Source organism: Doryrhamphus excisus, linkage group LG3 (genome assembly GCF_037039965.1).
Source record: "Doryrhamphus excisus strain RoL-2023G ecotype Guam linkage group LG3, RoL_Dexc_Guam_v1.1, whole genome shotgun sequence".
NCBI classification, from domain to species: domain Eukaryota; kingdom Metazoa; phylum Chordata; class Actinopteri; order Syngnathiformes; family Syngnathidae; genus Doryrhamphus; species Doryrhamphus excisus.
The window spans coordinates 21,001,810-21,023,814 of record NC_136359.1 but is presented as its reverse complement, the minus strand read 5'-3'; the positions used below and the strand labels follow the sequence as shown (position 1 = coordinate 21,023,814).

At 41.4% G+C, this 22,005-nt stretch overlaps 3 protein-coding genes across 4 annotated transcripts; 1 reads left to right on the top strand and 2 right to left on the bottom strand.

Moving 5' to 3' along the window:
• Positions 1-1,083: 1,083 nt before the first annotated feature.
• atp5meb (ATP synthase membrane subunit eb) lies at positions 1,084-3,038 on the bottom strand. The gene is made up of 4 exons (XM_058071823.2): positions 2,886-3,038; positions 1,524-1,578; positions 1,340-1,438; positions 1,084-1,269 (listed from the first exon to the last, which is right to left on the bottom strand). Exons 1-4 carry the CDS (start codon positions 2,919-2,921, stop codon positions 1,244-1,246), a joined length of 216 nt encoding a protein of 71 aa, XP_057927806.1. The 5' UTR covers positions 2,922-3,038; the 3' UTR covers positions 1,084-1,243.
• Positions 3,039-3,734: 696 nt separating this feature from the next.
• On the bottom strand, positions 3,735-7,822 carry LOC131128717 (potassium voltage-gated channel subfamily V member 2-like). The gene is made up of 2 exons (XM_058071822.2): positions 6,356-7,822; positions 3,735-4,517 (listed from the first exon to the last, which is right to left on the bottom strand). Exons 1-2 carry the CDS (start codon positions 7,682-7,684, stop codon positions 4,251-4,253), a joined length of 1,596 nt encoding a protein of 531 aa, XP_057927805.2. The 5' UTR covers positions 7,685-7,822; the 3' UTR covers positions 3,735-4,250.
• A 4,582-nt stretch (positions 7,823-12,404) lies between these two features.
• On the top strand, positions 12,405-21,301 carry tmem150aa (transmembrane protein 150Aa). Of its 2 annotated transcripts, none has more exons than XM_058071287.2 (8): positions 12,405-12,506; positions 14,625-14,907; positions 15,947-15,994; positions 16,075-16,161; positions 16,382-16,449; positions 18,780-18,907; positions 18,990-19,167; positions 19,252-21,301. In XM_058071287.2, the coding sequence occupies exons 2-8, from the start codon at positions 14,843-14,845 to the stop codon at positions 19,557-19,559; spliced, it is 882 nt and encodes a 293-aa protein (XP_057927270.1). In that variant the 5' UTR covers positions 12,405-12,506; positions 14,625-14,842; the 3' UTR covers positions 19,560-21,301. The 2 variants fall into 2 exon arrangements, with proteins under 2 accessions (XP_057927270.1, XP_057927271.1); XM_058071288.2 differs by lacking the exon at positions 12,405-12,506 and adding an exon at positions 12,558-12,624.
• Positions 21,302-22,005: the final 704 nt, after the last annotated feature.

Sequence of the window (22,005 nt, the reverse complement as noted above, 5' to 3'; positions counted from 1 at the left end):
CGTCTTGACTACTTTCCGTGCAAAACAAGTGTTACCATCATTGTCACGTTTTTCATCAAGGTAGTGAATTCTGAATTGTGAATATGTGAAAATCCACTGTATATTCTTCCAGAATTTGAGTATTATCACTGGTTTAAATCTCTCACTTTGTAAACTCGTATTGATATAACACACTGATACATATGTATTTACGATAAAAGTCAGCAAACACGCTTTGTTGAGATATGGACACGTTTTTAAGGTGATGAAGCAGAGGCTCAGGTGTACCTGTTGGCTATGGCTTGTTCTGTTAAGTAACTTGTCTATAAATACCGAGGGACTTGATGTGCGGTTACAAGAACCCTTTGACTGTGTTGATTATAATAGTTCTATAGTGCAGGTGTACCTCATGGCGTGGTTAGGGATCAAGGTTATCCTACTGTACATAAAACTTATTACAAAAAATGAATCCCATTGTAAAAAATGTTATAATCTATTTTTGACAACAGTAGGTATAGGTGCTAAATGTAGACAGCTTGGCGTGTGTGTGCAGAGCTATTGTTAACTTGGGACAGGTTCATGTGAGGTAAGATTAGTCTGCCGCTTGGATCTGTGAGAAACAGACATGTGATGTTAAGCAGTATTAACTCATCTTTGTCACTATGAGCACTAGTTATGCTTATCTAGCATGTTGTCATCTACAGACCAAATGTTTCCAGTAGTTCACCAGCAACATATCTACTGTATATACAAAAGGAATACATCGTCTAAATCTGCACTTTAAATGACTATATCAAACATATATACATAAATATTTGGAACAAGTTTCTAACCAACCATTGTTGGTTGTTGGTCAGTGGAATGTTATTTTAATAAAATGCTATACCCATCCATCCTACATCTATCAAATTTATTTTTATTTGCAAATTCAGGAGATATTAGGCTGCTATACTTGCATCCGTCTTCTTAAATGAAGTCTATATGTTCCAATATTTTCACCAAACACATTTGTGAATAGCATTCTTAGTTGAATAATTATGCTAAACATGCAGTACCAGTGGTTGGGTGAGTAGTTAGCATGCATATTAAAAAGACTACAATGAGTGTTTGTGACATGGTTTATTAACAAATCTGAACTTAATATTTAGAGGGTGCAGCTTCCGTTGCAATCAGTTTGGAGTTCAGGAGCCATTAATTAACAGAGGGTTTTCCTAATTAGAATGAGAGGGAGTACTGAAAATTGTCCAGGGAAGTAAGTGATGGTCTACTTCAGAATGGTGTCTTCATTCGCTGTGCAGAGAGAAAATTTTACATTAGTGCCCACGTGAAAAACAAACATGTTTAAAAATGAAAACGGTACCTTCTGCTATCTGCTTGGCAATGCGCTCCTGCTCCTCACGGACCTTCTTCTCCTCCTCTTCGATCCTCCTCTCCTCAGCTGCAATAGGCTTCAGGTTTTCTGAGCACAGCAACATGTATTTAGGAACAATTCTACAAAAATCACAGAATTAAGTATTGCAGTAGCTACGTTTTGGACAACTTACCATATCTCCTTTTGCCATAGAAGATACCAACAATCAAAGCCGAATACCTGGCAGTCTGGAATAGAAATGTGAATGACACAGGTGACAACACTGACAGATTATGAGGACTTTGAGGACCACAATTTGGTGGTCACATTGAAATTTAATTCATAAAGTTGCAGTGAGCACCAACAAGGACAGGTGTCATCTCAAGCATTAGGTCTGGAGCCGCTTGCAGCTCTTCAGTCTCTGTTATATTTTTTAATATACCAAGTGGGGAAAATGCACATGATTTAATTTTTGTTTTTTAAGGAGACTTTCTGTGAGATTGTGACTACATCCTGGCTGAGCACGAAAAATGGAGGGGGAAGTGGGTGTTTGGCTGCCCGCTTCAATTGAGTCGTGACAGACACGTCTTCTCCCCCAACATAGTAAAGTAACCATCAATATATCCCCCCCATTAAGAAATAGAGTTGTTAATTCTGCAGACACATGCCTTTCTTTGTCTTCTCTGCTCCACTGGCTTACATTTGTGCTTCATACGTGGCGAGAAACAAAACGCTGAAAGACATTTTCAATATGTTCTGAAAATTTGTCATTTTAACATACATCTACATATGTTAACAGTGGTTGTCCCTGCAGCCTACCCTGCGCACAACTAGCGACCACATCTCACTGATGTGCGCCACAAACGCCTCGTCCATTGATTTTCGAATGGGACCTACGTGACAGGACGATTATTGAAAGGCTCTGCAAACAACACGCGAAATATGTGCGTGTTCAATTATATGCTTGTGTACGTCGTCATGCACACGTTGGCTTGCGAATCACGACGCGATCCGCGATGTTGCGCCCAGAAAGGACCAATCAGCAGGAGTTTTATTGACCCATCAATGAGCGGACAGGATGCTAGGTTCTCCCAGGTATTTGTTGTTTTCTGTCGTTACAACTGGTTCAATTCACAAAAGGTACACACTTTTAAATGTTTATAAGATGTTTGAACTGTTTGAAAATGGCTCTTTTGATAGTAAAGGTTGCCGACCCCTGTACTAGGTTAAGCTACTAGACATTCACACACGCCAGTTAACTGCAATGACAACTGAGTCTTATCCAGCATCTTCATTGAAACAAGTCGAGATTAAATCATAGCATTTGCACAAGTGGACAAGCTTTAACATTACCACCGTTTCAGGGGGAAGCAACACAAATGTTACTATGTGACTTTGATAGTCATTGTGCTGGAATACCTTGCTCAGTGACAGCTAACGTTAGCTAGCTCGCGCGTTAGCTACTGACTCTGTGCGACTGCTGAACTACGGAAAAATATAACTACATCAACAAAATACAAATAGTATACTGTACAGAATGTTAAGGAACACTAACCTTAATCAATGGAGACACGGCAACCGGGGGAGCCATTGCTTAATCGAGGCTAGCAGCAGAGGTCACTTTACCACCGCAGAGGATTGTGGGAAGAAAGTCTGCTACTGCTTCTTCTTGTTGTGTTTATGGCAGATGGCAACTATTACTTTGGTGAATTAGCGCCCCCCTTCAGTTGTGTCTTAGCTCTGCAGGCACGAGCCCACGAGTGCCACAGGGGAAACATACGAATTGTTTCTATGTGTGTATATATATACACACACATTTATATAAACATTTCTATATTTGTGTGTGTGTTTATATATATATATATATATATATATATATAACATTTATTTTTATATTTGTGTGTGTATATATACACACACACACACACACACACATATATATATATATATTATATTATAATATTATTCCTATACATAAATTCCTCAAACAACTTCCTTTGGTATGTCCTTCCACCCGTGATCAGTAGTCCTTTTAGTGCTATTTCTTCCATTTCGATTCACATCAGTTCCCTTCTCATCACCTCTCTTTGACAACTTGTCTACCCTTTCATTTCACCCTCCCTGACTTGCCCCCCCCCCCCCATGTTGTTTATCTATGATATAGGATGTCCGGTTTGCTGTCTGAGTGAAATGATGAGATACCTTCAAGAACTGATGCTGAATGTGAGCATCAAGTATGTGGCAAGAATGTGATTTCTTCTTGATCTCTTCTGTCATTGTTGTAATGCTGCCCTCGTGTGGACATTAAGAAGAATGTTTGCAAAACCTTTCACTCAAATGTCAACGGCGGTTTGTGTTGAACATTACCATTGAACTGGTTAAAAAACAGCTGAATGTACACATATTAAAAACAATCAGGTTTATTACACTGCATCAACAAAGACGGGGGACATTTACATGCTGCTTAGGATCATAGGATGCTCTTTTCTTGTGATCATCCATCAAAACCCAGAACATATACCGCATGTTCTTATTCTCTTGACATGCTGTGTCATCCTAATTGAAACCAGACTATTTATGCTGCAAGAAAGAAACCCAGGATGCTACAATTGTTGACTGCTACCGCTGTAGTAATGTAGTAACACAATAACAGTGGTCTCCCATACTGTAGTCTCTGCCATGTGTATATTTGATTAAGAAGTCATGATGGATTCAGTGGTCCAGGGTAATAATATAAGACTAAGTTCATTAATGTAAATCTATTGTACTGAGAACAATATAAAAATATAACTTCTGGTTGCAAAAGTTCAGTCTTTAATATAATGAAGTTTCTTTTCCAGCCTGCCTTGTCAGGTTCATTCAGGCAACCTAGCAGAGGATCTCACTGAACCTCCACACAGTTCTCCAAGCCAATTCCAGTTTAGTTTGCATGACAGTGGCCATTTCCAAAGCAGTGGTTGAGTTTCTGTGCGGTCCGCTTGGCAAACCTTACTTTCCCTCGATTCTTCAAGGAGGCCGTGTACTGATTGGACTTGAGTTTGGAGTAGTAGTCTGAGAACTTGTTGAAGAGGATGGATATGGGCAGACCGTTGAGGATGATTCCAAAAGCGATGCAGATGAAAGCGAAAAGGCGGCCCAGGATGGTTTCTGGGTAGATGTCGCCGTATCCCACCGTGGAAATGCTGACCTGTGAGAAGCATCAGAAGCATCTTCATGTCAGGCAGAAATGTTTAGTTTTTTAGCAACTTGCTTTTCATTATTTTAAATGGGATCTATTATGCTCATTTTTTTACCCTTTGTATTGAGTTGTAGTGTCCTATAGAGCAGCTACACACAATAACCCACACAGAAAACGTTTGAGATTTTCCAGAATCTGCACCTATTCCAGCTGTTTCCTTTGATGTGCTTCCTGCCAAAACGATCTGTTTTAATTTATGGCCCGCCTCCAAGCATGCCCACTCCACTGTGATTGGTCACATGCCCAAAGTGCTTCCTAACTATGAAGCATATAAGGAAGTCTGCCCCTCTGTGATGGCAAAAGTAACTTCTACATTGTGACTCTGATTCCGTATGTTATCAATCATCTTACATTATCATTAATACGTAAACCTATACATTTTATATTTAAAATGCATTTAATAAGTGTGTGAGGCCCCTCGGCCATCTCTGTGTGGAGTTTGCATGTTCTCCCCGTGCATGCGTGGGTTTTCTCCAGGTACTCCGGTTTCCTCCCACATTCCAAAAACATGCTAGGTTAATTGGTGACTCCAAATTGTCCATAGGTATGAATGTGAGTGTGAATGGTTGTTTGTCTATATGTGCCCTGTGATTGGCTGGCGACCAGTCCAGGGTGTAACCCGCCTCTCGCCCAAAGACAGCTGGGATAGGCTCCAGCACCCCCTGCGACCCTCGTGAGAATAAGCGGTAGAAAATGAATGAATGAATGAATGAAGTGTGTGAGGCATATTGAAAAGAGAAGAGGAGAGTTCTAGAGTCACTTTTATAGCAAACGTTGATCTGAATTCAGTTTGAAGAAGGTGAAGGAGCCATCCATGTGTCAAAAATATATAAATATGAATTAATATAAATATATATAAATTATATATAAATTTGACTTTTGATCTTTTGTTGGTGGTCCCGGACGATAACCCCTACAAAAAGCTTAGTTGGACTGTAAAAAACCTTCACTCTCAATCCTCTGGGAAGAGAAGGAAGAAGCAAGTCACACAGTATTTTGTGCATTAGGGTAAATAGCCAGGCGTATGTGTGTGTATGTTATTTCACCAATGTATCCTGTGATTGACTGGTAACCAGTCCAGGCTGTATAGGCTGTGATGGGTGACCCAGAACAGGATAAGCGACATCGAAAACAGACAAATTTGTGCACTTCACATTCATACCTATGGACAATTTGGAGTCGCCAATTAGCCTAGCATGTTTTTGGAATGTGGGAAGAAAACATTCCTTAACATTCATTAAACTTTCAGACCGTTTTAGTGTAGTAAATACATCTGCATCTTATACTTTTGATGATGTGTGTTTTTATTTGAGGAGCCCAGAGAGGGGCTAACGTCATTGCAGCACCCCAATGAATGCATTGCTCAGATGCAATACAGTATGGGAAAACTTTTAAGGAGTTGGTTTTTTATACTCATATTGATACATGTTTATATATTTGAGTATGAAGTTGCTGTATGATGACTTTAGTGACTGCTATATTGTTATATACAATATTTTTATACACTATACTGTTATATACAATCACAGGGCACATAAAGACAAACAACCATTCACACTCACATTCATACCTATGGACAATTTGGAGTCGCCAATTAACCTAGCATGTTTTTGGAATGTGGGAGGAAACCGGAGTACCCGGAAAAAAACCCACGCATGCACGGTGAGAACGTGCAAACTCCACACAGAGATGGCAGAGGGTGGAATTGAACCCTGGTCTCCTAGCTGTGAGGTCGTCACGCTAACCCCAGTGGAACATTACATTTGATAAAGACATCCAGTACTCACAGATGCCCACCACCATGCGTGAGGAATGCTGGTGAAGTTGGTATGAGGCATGTCGTGCTCCACGGTATAAACCATGGCAGAGAAGCTGAAGATCCCCATGGCAATGAAAAGGAACAGGCAGCCCACTTGTTGATAGCACTGGCGCAGAGTGAAGCCGAACGCCCGCAGGCCCGTGGAGTGTCGTGCCAGCTTCAAGATACGAAAGATCCGCATCAGTCTCATGATCCGTAGAACTTGACCAAGCTTTCCCACCTGCCCCACCGCTTGCATGTCGGCCTCGTGCTTCATATAGTTTTCTTCGTTGTCAAAGAACTCCAGAATGGCCTGCAGGTACTGAGGCAGGATAGCGATCAGGTCCACGGTGTTGAGAACGCTCCTGCTGAAGGCTCTGAGGTCAGGGGTGGACATCAGGCGTAGCAGATACTCCATAGTGAAGAAAGCAATACACATTGACTCCACGTACTCCCAGTAGGTCTTTCCACTGAGCTGCCCCATTGGAGTCCTGTACTGCATCTCCTCCACCGTGTTCAATGTCATGGCCACCAAGGAGATAAGCACAAAGAGACTAGACGCCACCGCCATCAGCTTGGCTTTAATTGAAGAAAATGGCTTCTCCATCAAGTTCCAGATGGCTCGTCGCTTCTGGCCCATGAACATATCTTGAAAGAGTTCCTCGTTCTCCTCAATCTCCACTTCAGCCTCCAGCTCCCTTTGGATCTTCAGTTGCTCGTTAAGCTCGTCCTGACGCTCCTCGAAGGAGATGCGGCAGCAGCGGTGAGTGTTCTTTATCCTCACCCCCCAGTAGTTGATCTCCTCCAGAAAGTTTCGGGGGCAAAGCTCATCCTTGATCCACAGCACGCCTGTCCGGTAGAAATTGAAGATGCTGTGAAAGACGTCGGGATCTCTGTCGAAGAAGAATTCATTGTTGTTGACGATGTAGTCATCGCACAGATCCAGCTTCATGTTGTGGTCGGTATAAGTGGCCAGACGCCCTATTCTGGTTTTAGGGTACCGGGCCGCCATCTTGTAGGCAATCTGAAAAGGTTTCCCACCAACGTTGATGTTGATCATGTAATTCTTGGATGGGCATATTTGCCTGGAAGAAACAGGCTGAGCATCATCATCTTCATCTTCATACTCAGTGTAGATGTCGTAGATGTCTTTGCTCAGTTCTTGCATGGAGTTCCATGTCCGCACGCACTTCTCCGTTGATGACGGATAAACAGTCTCGGATGATCTTCGATTGATGTCGGAATTTGTGACTTTGTAGTTTGGGAAAAGACTCTGTCTTCTGTTGAAGAACTGGACCACCTTGCTGGTGCTCCCCATGTCAGTGTCCAGGCAGGAGAGCAGACAGAGGACTCAAACCTGCCACCATTACTTCAGTCTAATACCCTTTTACCTAAGCGTGGAGGACATGAGCAGGATGCCTCATGCCCCCATTAATGTTGCTGACTGAGAGGATCCATGTGCTTACAGGACATCTAAATACCATTATCCCCTGCTGATCCCCAAGGCTGACATGACGTTGGTTGGGTGGCATATCTTAATAAATGCACATCAGACCCCATTTTTTTTCATAAAAAACATAATTTATGACCGATTGCTAGCGACTGGTGTTCATCAAATGGGTGATTTAAGCACAATGTTGCTGATGTGTTTACATTTGTTATAGTGTGTTATGTATTATATAATCTGTTTGAAATCCTCTCAGATTACTCAAAGGAATCATATTGAAAAGCTAGTATTGGAACATTCCACACTTGTTTCATGTGTAGGAGTAAGCGATATTGCGAATTTGGGTATTAATCCGATACCAAGTGAATACAGAACCAGTGTTGCCTATACTGATACTTTTTACTTGAAATTCACAAATTTCACAATTTCATGGGACTATAGCTACAGCTCTAAAATGTCTTATTTTGAAATATTTTGATTGGAAAAAAGAAAAAAAAAGTGATAATTTTAAAAACGTATGCAGTGTGTGTGTTTGCCCACTTCCTGATTGATTATTTTTTTGCACACTTAAATGTTGCAGATCATCTAACAAATGTAAATATTAGTCAATGACAACACAACTGAATACAAAAAAAAAAAATTCTACTATTAAGGGAGAAAAAAAATCCAAACCCCACCCCCGGTCATCTCTGTGTGGAGTTCACATGTTCTCCCCATGTGTGGGTTTTCTCCGGGTACTCCGGTTTCCTCCCACATTCCAAAAACATGCTAGGTTAATTGGCGACTCCAAATTGTCCATAGGTATGAATGTGAGTGTGAATGGTTGTTTGTCTATATGTGCCTTGTGATTGTATATAACAGTATAGTGTATAAAAATATTGTATATAACAATATAGCAGTCACTAAAGTCATCATACAGCAACTTCATACTCAAATATATAAACATGTACCAATATGAGTATAAAAAAACAACTCCTTAAAAGTTGTTTGTCTATATGTGCCCTGTGATTGGCTGGTGACCAGTCCAGGGTGTACCCCGCCTCTCGCCCAAAGACAGCTGGGATAGGCTCCAGCATACCCTGTGACTCTTGTGAGGAAAAAGCGGTAGAAAATGAATGAATGAATGAAAAAAATCCAAACCGACATGGCTCTGTATAAAAAAGTGATTCTCATGACTTAACTGAGATGAATTGAGATCTGGAATGTCTGGAAAAGTTTATAAAGCCATTTCTAGAGTTGGGGACTCCAGATAAACACAGTGCCAGCCCTTATCCACAAATAGTGGAAAAAATTGAACAGTGTTGAACCTTTCCAGAAGTGGCCAGCCAACCAAAATGACCCAGACAGTGCATCGACGACTCATCCAAGAGGTCACAAAAGACCCCACAACAACATCCAAAGAACTACAGGTCTCACTTGCCTCAGTTTATGACTCCACTATAAGAAAGATACTGGACAAAAACGTCTTGCATGGCAGACTTCCAAGACCAAAACGACTTCTGAACAAAAAGAACATTAAGGGTTGTGTGAATTTTGATAGAAAACATGTTGACCTTTGTGAAAATACTGTGGTCGGACACACAACAAACTAAGTAAGAGTGTGTCATCTGGCGTTGAAGTAATGCCACATTTCAGGAAAAGAACATCAGTGGTGGTAGTGTGATGGTCTGGGGATGTTTTGCTGCTTCAGGACCTGGAACCAGTTATTCAGTTTGGGGGAAATTACTTCTTCAAACAGAGCCATGTAGGTTTGCATTTTTCTCCCTTAATAATAAAAAACTTTCATTTCAAAACAATATTTTGTGTTGTCATTGATTGACTAATATTGAAATGTATTTGATCATCTGAAACATTTAAATAAATAAGAAATCACATCACTCTATACTTGGATGGATCGGCCGACCCACGGTGTTAAGTTCGTACCCTTGTCTTGAGCGAGGAAAGACGGTGGATGCATAAAAGAGGATCAAGGCATTAAGCCAAAGTCTTCACTTCCTAATTGGGGATGCGGGTGCTGCATTGTTTCCGCTAAGGTGGGCAAAGGTCACACAGTCTCTCAGACGTGATGTATCGTTTTTTTGTCTGTAATTGCTTCAAAGTAACAACGTGTCTGAGCTCTTTTACTTAACTTGCGCCTGTTTTTACCTAATTAGATGTCAAGCATCAAATGTAATTTTACAACCTAACAAATCCTCTTATTGGACACCAGATTATTGTCCTGCTGTTTACTAGAGTGTGGTACTCTCCAAATGAAAACCAACAACTTTATTCACCATGTCGGTGCCAGACTACACTAACCGTGTAAAACAGTGAAGGATTTGTTCAAGCTGTGATACCAGACTTAAAAAGGGATAGTTTGGATTTTTTGACATAAAGTAGTGAAGTCCATCAACAGCGACTGACTCCACACTTCGTGTCCTGAGACGAGTTCTGGTCGGATTTCGGTGTTGAGGAAAGTAGTTCCAGCTTGTTACTGGGAACAGCTAAGTCAAGAGTTTGGATTCTCAAAACAAAATACAGTAAAGTCTCATTATATCGATATTCTCGGGAGTCGGAAAAAATACCGATATAACCGGACTATCCATATATCCGATCCTGCGCCGAACTGCATTAAAAGTGGGCAATAATGCACTTAGATCAATCTTTGCTTAAGGATTTCAATACCATAAAAAGAACACGGCGAACGACTGCTTCCAGTCAACTTTATTTTTCACACTTCCATCACCAGAGCGCACTTGACCTGGTTCACAGGTCATTCTCAACCCGCCCCACATAGCTGGCCAAACACATGCCTGCAACAGAAGAACCAACTGCGTTCGTGGTTTCTCGAACCACAAACGATAAAAAGATATCTGAATACAACACAATTAAATACATGTATTTGTACGCTTGTGTCTTCGTTGGAATAGGTGTGTATGCTATGTCAGTTGGTTCTTCTGTTGCAGGCATGTGTTTGGCCAGCTATGTGGGGTGGGTTGAGCATGACCTGTGAACCAGGAAGTGCGGGAATCGGTGTGTGTGCTGCGCTCTGGTGGTGGAAGTGTGAAAAATAAAGTTGACTGGAAGCAGCCGTTCGCCGTGTTCTTTTTTGGTATTGAAATCCTTAAGCAAAGATTGATTTAAGCTGCTTTTGTATCGATATAAGCAGACCAAATTGGCTGGCGGGAGATGAAAAGGGCATTGTAGTAACCGGATTATCATAATAACCGTGTATCGTACTAACGGAACTAATTATATCATAAAAGACTAGAAATTTGCCGGGAAATGAAAATAGTATTGTAATAAGTAGTAATTCGTTATAACCGATATCGATATAACGAGACTTTACTGTATGCGTTCAAAATAATAATACATTTGCATCACAAAAATACCTACTAGAAAAAATCTGTGCAAAAGTCCATTGCGATCCCACCTGTCCATTGTTACGCACTTTTCACCTCACCGGTTTCACAGTGTTTACTGCTGGTATAGTGAAAGTAAACATGTCTGACTGCAAAGTAGTCTTGTAGGCATTTTTTGTGATGCAAATGTATTATACTTTATTGTTTGAGAACCCAAACTAGAGCTGGGTGTCATCAGCAAAGCAGTGAAACTGGATATTGAATCTTCTGAAGAAGATGGAAGTGGAAGGAGGTAAATTATGAAAAATAGGGTACCGAGGATAGAGCTCTGAGGCACACCTGTCAGGACTGTGGAGAGATTGGGTTTAAAGGACATGAGCTGTATGAACTGAGTGAAATATGAGTGGAACCAGTCTATTACAGTATAAAAAATTATTACAGAATTACAGTAAATATGTAATACCATCACTGTAATACTTCCATTGTTGTAGTATTAATGAAGTGATAGCATTCTTCACTTGTGTTGTATTAGGATTCATATCATCTGCTCGAGATTCCTGGCTGTCATTAAGTCTGAAAGACTTACGGATCAAATGGTAGTCCTTTTAAAGCTGCTTAGAAACACAAGAATGTGGATTATAATCCTTCCTTTGTCATATACCAACCAGTCGTGTTTATTTACTGCAGGAGACCGCAAACAGCAACATCCCATAATATAACAATTCTTTGACTACATCCTTAAATTGAGCCACTCAAAATACTATAGAATCTCTGTGGTTTTTCTAGTAATTATGTTGTTTAAATCTATTTTTCATCATGTTGTGTAGCATACAGTCAATTGTGTGTCAATAATTCTCATTTTTGCCTGAAGGAGAAATCAAATTACATTTTACATACCTTATAATGATATTCTACATGCTTTTACATACTTTTGTTCCATCTGTTAAGTTATACTAACCAGCATTTATGAAGTTTTTGAAAATAAAAGTTGAATGTTTGGCACGTTCTAAGATAGAATGAATACAGTAACATTAAAGGTTAAATTGATCTATATATATATACTATATATATATTACAAGAGTATTAAATACTACATGTGCCATTATGTCTTGTATTGTGTTGAATACAAACAACTACAAAACAACTACAAGCTCTTGAAGAGGTACTTTCCTAAATGCATCATTCATCTTTTTTTTTTCTTTAAATTAGAAAAAAAGTCAACAAACTCATATCTTATTTTGAAAGGACAAAAGCGGAAGCTACTTATTGCCAACTTGATTAGCAAAGAAAGCGCTATTTTGTGAAGGGAAACCAAGGTTGTTGGTGCGCGTTGAGGGTCTTGCCAGCTGGAGGTAGGTCCAAATTAATCGGTAAACAACGAATCCCACGCTCTTCTCGTTTGCCTCGACGAGAAGCTTAACACAAAGGTTAAACGGAAATCGAAATGTGAGCGTTCGTCATGAACAGCCGGTAAAGTGCACGCTAACTAGCAACGTCGAGGCTAACGCTGCTAGCGGTTCCGTTACGCGGTTCATTCGAGCAAAGGATTGGAAAATTCGTTCAAATTGTTGAGTGGCTTTATTTATGTTTGAGCGCCATTAAGTTGTGTCTCGTCAGTGTAGTGTCGGAAATATTTAGCCGAGTTGTACTGTTGTGTTTAATGATGGCCCCAATAGAAACAGGAAGAGATCCGGTGGTGTTGCGTTCATGTTCACCTCTTCTGCAGAGACCATCATGTAGCAGTTGTCATCCAGAAGCAGTAACTAGAGAATTTAAAATCCTAAAAAGTGGCTAATAAAACGCTATATACTATTTACAGCCATGCTATTTGTAGACATCATCTTTGGTTTGTTGTGTAGAGCTGTATTGTATTATAAGAAGTGTGTTTTTTTCGTACATTAAAATTCTAAATCAGTCTGACAGCTGTCTGTCATAAACATTGGTGCTAAGTGTTTTATTGCAGCTTTTGGATTGATCCTGTTTAGACTGTACAAGTGAATGTAATATACGGTGGCCCACAATGTCACCATAATGTCACCATTGTTTTTTTTTAACACCATAAAAAAACAATGCTACAAATGCCAAAAATGCAATGCAATGCAAATGAGAGAAATTCTGCAATTTTAACAAAACTCAGCAGAAGTTTGCTAAGCTGTCAGTCTGACATGGATGGGATGCCCAGAAGAAAGTTAGCAGTGGGCTGTAATGTTTTATAGTATTGTAGAGCACTGTCAAATTTGCAGAATAGGCCATAACTAAAGGGGGGGGGGGTATATAATGCCGCAAAACAAATATGGTTAAAAGTACTTGTAAACTTGCTTTTATCGCTTTTTTGTCGTTTTCTTTTATGTCACAATGTTGGTCTCCAGAAGTGTCCAATAGCACCAGAGATGTCTCTAGAGTTGTACCTATTAGCTTTATTTTTTTTTGGGGGGGGGGGTGACGACTAGAGAGACAGAGAGACCAGAAACCTTTGTCTTATGCTCTGGCTGGCAAACACGATGTATATGAGTGTGCTATTATGCAGTGGAGTTATGATGCCACTGTACAAAATTGTAACACAAGCTGCACAGTCCCATCATAATGTGTGCCAAATATGTGTTGCGGCCCACCATATATAAATGGATGTATGGGAAATTGACACTGACACTGAATTAAGAGGAAATTGTCAAAGCAAAGCGGGGATAAACGTCTCCAGAACAGAATATTAAAGGGGACGCATTATGCTTTTTCCACTTTTCTGACCTATAAATGTAGTTAGAATGTTGTATTCTTGTGTTAAATGATGCGAAAGTTTCAGATAATGAAGTTTGTGCATTTGGAAGTGAGCACTGAAAGAAGTTTGGGATGGCTGAAAGCGCTCTGTTTCAAAAGGCGTGGTAAAACTGCCCCTTTGTGATGTCACAGAGGGATGGACTTCCTTATATGGTTCATAGGTACGAAACACTTTGGACATGTGACCAATTAAAACAGGCAGGAAGCACAAATCAAAGGAAATATAGCTGGACTAGGTGCAGATTCTGCAAAATCTGAAATGTTTTCTGTGTAGGTAATTGTGTGTAGCTGCTCTATAGAGACCACAACTCAATACAAATGGTTGAAAAAATGAGCACAATAGGTCCCCTTTAAAGATTATTCATTATATAGGATTAGTCTTATCTGTCAGTGAAACATTTCCTTAGGAACTAAAGGCCCATTCTCCATGGATATGGTCAAGTCAAATTGCACCAAATCCCCTTTCGGCAAAGGTCGGCCATACGTGTATACTGTGTAAAATGAGACATCCTGTGTGATCCCCTACGCAACATGACTGACCTTGTCTCAGTCCTCATCCTCACCAAGTTATCATGGCTGTAGTGAGGCTTGCTGGCTGGCATTCAGCTTTATGTTATTACATGCATTAATATATTGTGGATCAATGTAAACAAAACAATTACTAAAAAAAATCCCTTTATTGTTTCTTCAACCAGGTTGTGGCTGGTTGCAGGGTTTCTGGAGCAGAAGAGTCGTGTCATTCCCCCTTCTGTCCTCTCGTACCCCCCCTCCCCCTCCTTGTGTGTTCCCCTGTGTGTTAGTGACCCCGCAACCCCACCCGCTCCCATCTGAACCCCAGTGTCGTGTCGCTACTCCAATCCGAAGCCGCCCTCTCACCCCATGCTTGGGACAAAGCCAGCTCACTGCCAGCCCAATGACTGCCTGGATCGTCCTGCCTGTCAGCCTGTCTGCCTTCTCCATCACAGGAATATGGATAGTGTGAGTGGTGCATTCTTTCATATTGAAATATCACGTGTCTTATTATTATTATTATTATTAGCAATAATTTCTGTAGAAACGCTACATAGACCAAAGATACACATCTTAAAGGGGAACTGCACTTTTTGGGGGGGAAGCAATATGTAAAGCTAGGAGAACACACACGTGCAAGTTTAAATACTACTTGTGGAGTACCCCAGGGGTCAATACTGGGACCAAAACTGTTCAATTTAATATTAAAATGATGGTTTGATCATCATAATTGAACCTAAGTAAAACTAAAATCATGCTGTTTGCTAGTTAGCTAGTAGAAAGGACACGTACGAGCAAATACAAATAGATGCTGTCGGGGTGAAGGAAAATATATTTCTTGGGATTATTATTATAATAGATGCACAGGCATTGTTTGTGGAAGATTTAGTAGCAATGTGTACTGACGCATCTGATTAGAAAAGTTAGCCATTTTGTTGCCAATAAATAAATGTGCTTTACAATTTGAGACAAGTTTATTTCATTATGTGGCTTAAGAGTTGTACCTTTTTATACAAGACTCTGCTGAATTAAAATTTTAGATTTGTTCATTAATATTTCTACAGGGGCCTGTGGCGTTTGACTTTGCAAGCATCTTAGTCTCTCCTAATTTCTACATTACTGGCTTGCCTTGCTCCTCAAAAGGCTTTGCTGTGTGTATGTATGCTAGCGGCCCCGCCTCCTCCACAGAGACAAAGCGACTATATGGCTGACGAGAGGTTTCATTCTGTTCATCATTGTAATATGATGCGTGTAGGTACTGAACAGAGTGAACTCTCTTCCTGCCTGTTTTGGATGCGAGAGATAATGAAAACAGACACGCATGCACATGGCAAGATATGGAGACCGGCAAAACTATTTTCTTCATTTTCATTTATTGTGTAATTTATTTCATTGCAAGAGTTTTTTTTCTGAACGAGAAATCTTTATTGTAAGTTACAGCATCTACGTTGCTGTGATGCGTGATGTACTACCACTACAGTGTCATGATATATGAATGTTTCTGCAGATACGCTATGGCTGTGATGAATCACCATGTTTGTCCAGTGGAGAACTGGTGAGCATTTCACATCTCTTTTTTTTTTCCCCTAACACGAGACAGTGATGCAGAATGACCTTGTTGTTTCATGGTTGCAGGTCTTACAACGTAACGTGCACAGAGGAGCTGCTCCGACCAGGGTTTCCCAAGACCTGTTGCACCATCCAGGACATCCCCCTCATCAGGTCTCTTGTCTAACCTTCCTTCCATTCTTCAATGCCTGCACAAGTACATTATTCACTATAAGGCCCACAGGCATTGATTAGCATGCTATGGTTCTGTGGTCCTTTATACAGGCAGTTCTCCTATAATGCAGTGAGAGCTGTTATAGTAAAAAAAAAAAACAAAAGTGTATGTGATGAAAACTGTGTTGTTAATTCTTTGTTTTGTTTTCATCTATTCCAGTAAATGTGGTTCTTACCCTCCTGAAAGCTGCCTGTTCAGCCTCATCGGCAACGTTGGAGCCTTCATGGGTAAGACCTTCACATTTGTCCTGAAAATGTGTGATGGTGATAAGCCATTGTGTGTATGTTAATGTGGTGCTGACCAGTTTCAATTTTATATTCTAGTGAATTAAATACTACTACTTTTTTTTTTCCTTGTATAAAGTTGCGGCTAATATGTGGTGAAAAACGACATTCCTCACAATGCTTGGTGTGGTCATGTTCTAATCACCTGACATCGCTTACACTTCAGAACTACTAATCGTTTGAATATGTAATTCGGATAACGCTACTACCAAATAGACAATCATAAGGGTCCAAAAAAGTGCAGCAAACTACCAAAACATGCCGCAAAGCCATCATTCTCTGCGTTTGCTAACTCTGTTGCTAGCGTTGCAAACAATTGAATGCACAACATCAATCATATTTTATACGAGAAACCAAATGTAAAAAATAGCTGGACTTGGAACACCACAAATATACCACAAAGATTGCAGAGTCTGTTATGATTAAGCAAACCGATTAGGAAATGTAACATAAAATATGAATTCATTTTCTACCGCTTATCCTCACGAGGGTCACGAGTGTGCTGGAGCCTATCCCAGCTGTCTTCGGGCGAGCCAATCACAGGGCACATATAGACAAACAACCATTCACACTCACATTCATACCTATGGACAATTTGGAGTCACCAATTAACCTAGCATGTTTTTGGAATGTGGGAGGAAACCCACAAATGCACGGGGAGACTCCACACAGAGATGCCCGAGGGGGGAATGGAGCCCAGGTCTCCTAGCTGTGTGGCCTGCGCGCTAACCACTCATCTCTCACATAAAATCTGTCTGTCCATGGACACACAGTGGCATATAGAGTTCGACATTAATGCACCTTTCTGGGTCAGAGTGGGCGGATTCTGCCGGCCAATGTGTGGTTCTCCCCACCTCCACGGATGCACGGCAACATAGGGTATCTGACATTTATGCACCTTGCGTGGCCGCGCTGGGCAGCTTGTTTGGGGGAAAAAACATTTAAGTTTAATAAGTTATTAATCTTTATGTGTAACATCGTTGTGTACTAAATATCACTTTTTGATGACATTACATCGGTGTGGTTTATATGAGAACAAACCCGGACAGGCTGCAGTATGTCCAAATGTTGCATCACAGCACTCCCACCTTAATGCACCTTCACAGGCTCCCAGTCAAGTTCAGTATAGCATACAGATGTAGCAAATCCCTCCATGCCTTGCCCTCAGCATGCATTACCAACTTTCCCGAAAGCTGCGGTCTGATGCTGGCTCGTAATACTGTCATCACACGGTGATACAACTTTCAGAGTCACAGCCCCCTTTTTACATGGCTTGCATATGATGTCATCAGCGGTGGACTCTCAAAAGTGTTTGAGTTAGTTTTGTGTGTATATAACAAACACATAAGGAACACACTTAGGTTAGATAGAAGTTGCCCTCCTACGGCGCTTGTATTTTGGGGAAACTCCTTCCCTCACATCCCCTTTTGAAAAAATATGGAATGAACACAATCAGTTTTTTATTCCAAACAAAGTGAAAGAACTTCACAATTTTTACCCTTGCAAGTCATGTCTTGCCAAATTCATGGAGGGGGTCTCATCACAATGCTTATTTTGCAAAGTAGAAAAGGAATCAATAAGGTATGTATTCTATGAATGTCCCATTTCTCAAGCATTTTGGACCAAACAAAAGTTTTGTGTGCATAAAACACTTCTAAATGCATATAAATGACAAATTAAAGGACTAAATGAGCATTCAAGGTTATTCAAGGTACCATGTGGTATTTCTGGAGTTATTTCTTGAATTCTTGAATACTGTTTCTCATCTTCTTTGAATTGAAGAAACAGGGTCCGTTTCAGTTAGTCAGACCTTCTGGGACAAATAAATGACGCAAAAGTTCCATTGTCTCTTCCACCCCTGGTATGCTGGTACACACATGCCCACAAACACCAATGCTGTGTGGTGTCCATGTCAGCCTTCAGAGCCATGGAGGGGCTTGAAATAGCCTGAGCGCTCTTTAATCAATAATTAATGCGGTTTCCTTCCACCCCCCGAACCTCCACCCCCCCGGCCCTTTCCCCTACATGATCCCTCTATGGCCTTCCTCCATTCCTCCTCCTCTTCCTGTCAGGTTGAATCACTACTCATTTTTGCCCCCATTTTCCCAGTGCTGCCTTTCATTTTGGTGCTTTGCTTCAGTGTTCACCTTTTCAGCAAATTTCCTCTGGAATTATTTACTCACTTCCTGTTTGTATGTTTTGGGTAAAAATGACATTTTGTACGCTGTAAAACTCTCTTAGCATCTCCAGTGATCTTGTGTTGTCGTCCACAGTGGTGATGGTGTGCCTTCTGCGCTACGCCCAGGTGATCGAACACAGCCACAGATGTTGGGTGAACACCAGCGCTCTGGTGTCAGGCTGCACCAACGCAGTGGGTCTGGTCATGGTGGGCAACTTCCAGGTAAAGTCCCTGCCTCCTGCTCCTGACATTTAGAGCCACAATAGAGCACACAGGACTCTGTTTGTGTTTATTCGTCTGACAGGTTGACCACGCCAAATCTCTTCACTATGTCGGCGCCGGCGTGGCCTTTCCAGCAGGGCTTCTCTTTGTGTGCTTACAGTGTGTGCTCACCTATCGGGTGGCAGTAACCGCCCTCGACTACTGGATGGCTCACTTCCGTGTGGCTCTGGCACTCGGCGCCATGGTCTCCCTCGTTCTCAGTATCCTTTAATTCATCAGAACTTTACTACTGTTATCCACCCATGGCCAGATGTTTGGGAATGGCCTTAACCACTCCTTCCTAGGCGGCATCTTCTTTGTACACGAGAGCTTCACGCTCCAGCACGCTGCCGCCATCTGTGAGTGGGTCTTCACCGTGGACATCTTGGTCTTCTACGGCACCTTCACGTACGAGTTTGGCACCGTCACGGGCGAGACCATGATGGCGGGCCTGCAGCAATGCCTCCACCACGGCTCAGGGGTGATCTTGGGCCCCAGGGCTCGGGACTCCACGCTGGGAAGCGGCGCTACCACCAAGGGCCTCAAGTCGCCCGGTGGAAGCAGCACATCCACACATCTCAACTGTACCCCCGAGAGTATAGCCATGTTGTAGCTCTGCCGCTGCTGAGGAGCTTCCTGGACGGTCAGCACATGCAAAGATGATGAAAAGCGGCATGCGAAGGAAGAGACTAAGTCCTGTTTTCATAACCAATCCAAGCAACTCCTGTCTGTAATGCTGTAATATCCTCTTTTATCCCCATGAGGTGCAAGACGGCTTGTTTGGAGCTTCAGTCTGCCGTCGTCATGGGACGTGTTCTCACAACATATAAGCAGGAAATCATACAGAAAGTTAACTACAGGTGAGGTTCCAACTCCAAAGGTTCTGCTGCAATACCACCATTATTATCTTCACGAGTCATTCATTCAAAAGCTGTACGCCCTTTTCTACCAATTGCTTGTGTTAAGTTTTTCTTACTGAGTTGTAGTCGAGACTGATTTGTGTAGTGATGCTAAAGGAATGTGTCGTTTGAGCACTGAATGTTTCCAAATGGATGCGCACTACCTCTACCATGGAGGTCATGTGGTTTTTTTTTAAGTGTGCTTGTGTCTGTTAGCAGGATGATGCTAAACTAAAAGATGGAAGGTATGTAGATCTTCAGAGAACTAGGATGCCTTGGTGGAGGTTTTCTTCTCCCACATTGTCTTTTGTTGGCTGATGTGGCCTTTTCCACTTTTCATCACCGATTCATGGATCTGACGTTTGCTTATCTCTGCACGGACGGCACTTTCTGAATGACAAGAATATTCCGGTAGTTTGTGTCGTAGGCTAGAGGATTTCAAATGCCTTTTTTTTATTCCTTCAAAAATTGTCTTTGTAGTTTCTGACGAAGATCCCGACGTCGGTTTTGATTCTTTGAATTTTAACACATTGAAACACTGCATCCATGTATCTTCTATGCGCCAGGGGCATGCTGGAGCCTATCCCAGTTGACAATGTAGAGGCACCAATTATTTGGAATGTTATATTTAAAAGTGTTTAGGATAAGGCTGGTCCCTGGATCCCCGTATGCCGGTTTGAGGAGCTCAATGGTGTTTGAGTCAGAACGGACAAAGCTGCAGTCACGTTAATTCTACAGCTTCACAGGCTGGCATTGCAAACATGCAGCGGAGTACATCAGTCCTTTCATGGCGTCACGGTGCCAATTCCTCTATCATGATTTCCTTATATCCCACACATAATTAATTGTTCACATGTATGTGTCCCAATAACAGGTTAGACCCTCACAGTATTCTGCATGAAGCCATCAGTTTCACCACATGTTTTCTCTGGTCTTGAACAGCAGGCCGCAGATGAAAGTGCTTGTTTCTGTTGTTTTGCACCTCATGCCAAAAAACTTGTTTCAACTTGCTGTATGGATTTGTATGCATTAATGATTTTTAGCCTTATCCCTCATTATGTGCCAGGGGAAATCCACGTGGTTTATTTGACTCGTTTGTGTTCCGCCTTAGCCCACCTCACCCTTCTGAAAACAAAAGGTGTGATACTTCTACTGGCAGCTTGTATGAGCCATCATGTCAGGTTGGACTTCTTATTCTGCATCAATACAATCTGCCATGTGGCCAAATTCAACACTGGATTTTTCAATCTTTTATGTATTTTTCAGTAGAAATGTGCACATCAGTACAAAGGTCCTGATGGAGAACTTTTCATGTTGTCAACTCGGACCAATTTTTTTTTTCCCCCTCTACATTCTGTAAATATGTAGGATCTGTTTGTCATCTAGGTATTTTGATTTGACAGAGATTTATATTCAAATATGAAATAAAAACTTAAATTATGACTGTGTTTGTAGGCAAAGGAGTTGGAAGTAGAAGGCTGCACAACTGGTGCATTGCAGTATGGGAATCATCAAGGAAATCCATCCATTTTCTATACCGCTTATCCTCATTTGGGTTGGGGTGTATGCTGGAGCCTATCCCAGCTGACTTTCGGCAGGAGGTGGGGTCACCTTGGACTGATAGGCAGCCAATCACAGGGCACATATAGACACATGTGGGAGGAAACCGCAGTACCTGTAGAAAAGCCAAGCGGAGATTCTAACAATCTCTGGACTGTATGGCCAGCATGCTAACCACACGGCCACCGTGTGGCACTCAAAGGAACTCACGGCAGGAAAGTATTTTTTTTTTTATTAAAAAACAAAAAATGAATGGTCCTCAGTTTGGCTTTACACACACATATTGACTTAGTTCATCGAGATCAGCGGTGGGCAAACTTTGGTGGAAGAGCTATCCTTATAAAAGGTGGCATCAAACAGAATGACACTTGCTCACGGTGCAACAAAATGCAAACTCATCCACAGCAAGTTAACACATCACATTAATAAACTAAGCATGTCATTTAAAACTTAGGTCCACAAGGCATGCTGGGTAATCCAGCTGCAACAATAATATAAACTATGAACGATAAACATGAACTTTGAATCTCAAGAGTATGTTAACTCCTTGTTTAATATGTTTGGCGGGCCTGATGTGGCCCGCTGGCTGCAGTTTGCTCA

What these genes read in the sequence shown, in the direction of transcription:
- LOC131128717 (XM_058071822.2), bottom strand. Translation starts at nt 7,684, where the DNA reads ATGGGGAGCACCAGCAAGGTGGTCCAGTTCTTCAACAGAAGACAGAGT. An exon ending in ACGCATGGTGGTGGGCATCT is followed by an intron (nt 4,518 to 6,355) that starts GTGAGTACTGGA and finishes TGCTTCTCACAG; the next exon opens with GTCAGCATTTCCACGGTGGG.
- tmem150aa (XM_058071287.2), top strand. Translation starts at nt 14,843, where the DNA reads ATGACTGCCTGGATCGTCCTGCCTGTCAGCCTGTCTGCCTTCTCCATC. An exon ending in CAGGACATCCCCCTCATCAG is followed by an intron (nt 16,162 to 16,381) that starts GTCTCTTGTCTA and finishes CATCTATTCCAG; the next exon opens with TAAATGTGGTTCTTACCCTC. An exon ending in TCATGGTGGGCAACTTCCAG is followed by an intron (nt 18,908 to 18,989) that starts GTAAAGTCCCTG and finishes TTCGTCTGACAG; the next exon opens with GTTGACCACGCCAAATCTCT.
- atp5meb (XM_058071823.2), bottom strand. Translation starts at nt 2,921, where the DNA reads ATGGCTCCCCCGGTTGCCGTGTCTCCATTGATTAAG. An exon ending in CTATGGCAAAAGGAGATATG is followed by an intron (nt 1,439 to 1,523) that starts GTAAGTTGTCCA and finishes TGCTGTGCTCAG; the next exon opens with AAAACCTGAAGCCTATTGCA. An exon ending in TGCCAAGCAGATAGCAGAAG is followed by an intron (nt 1,270 to 1,339) that starts GTACCGTTTTCA and finishes CTCTCTGCACAG; the next exon opens with CGAATGAAGACACCATTCTG.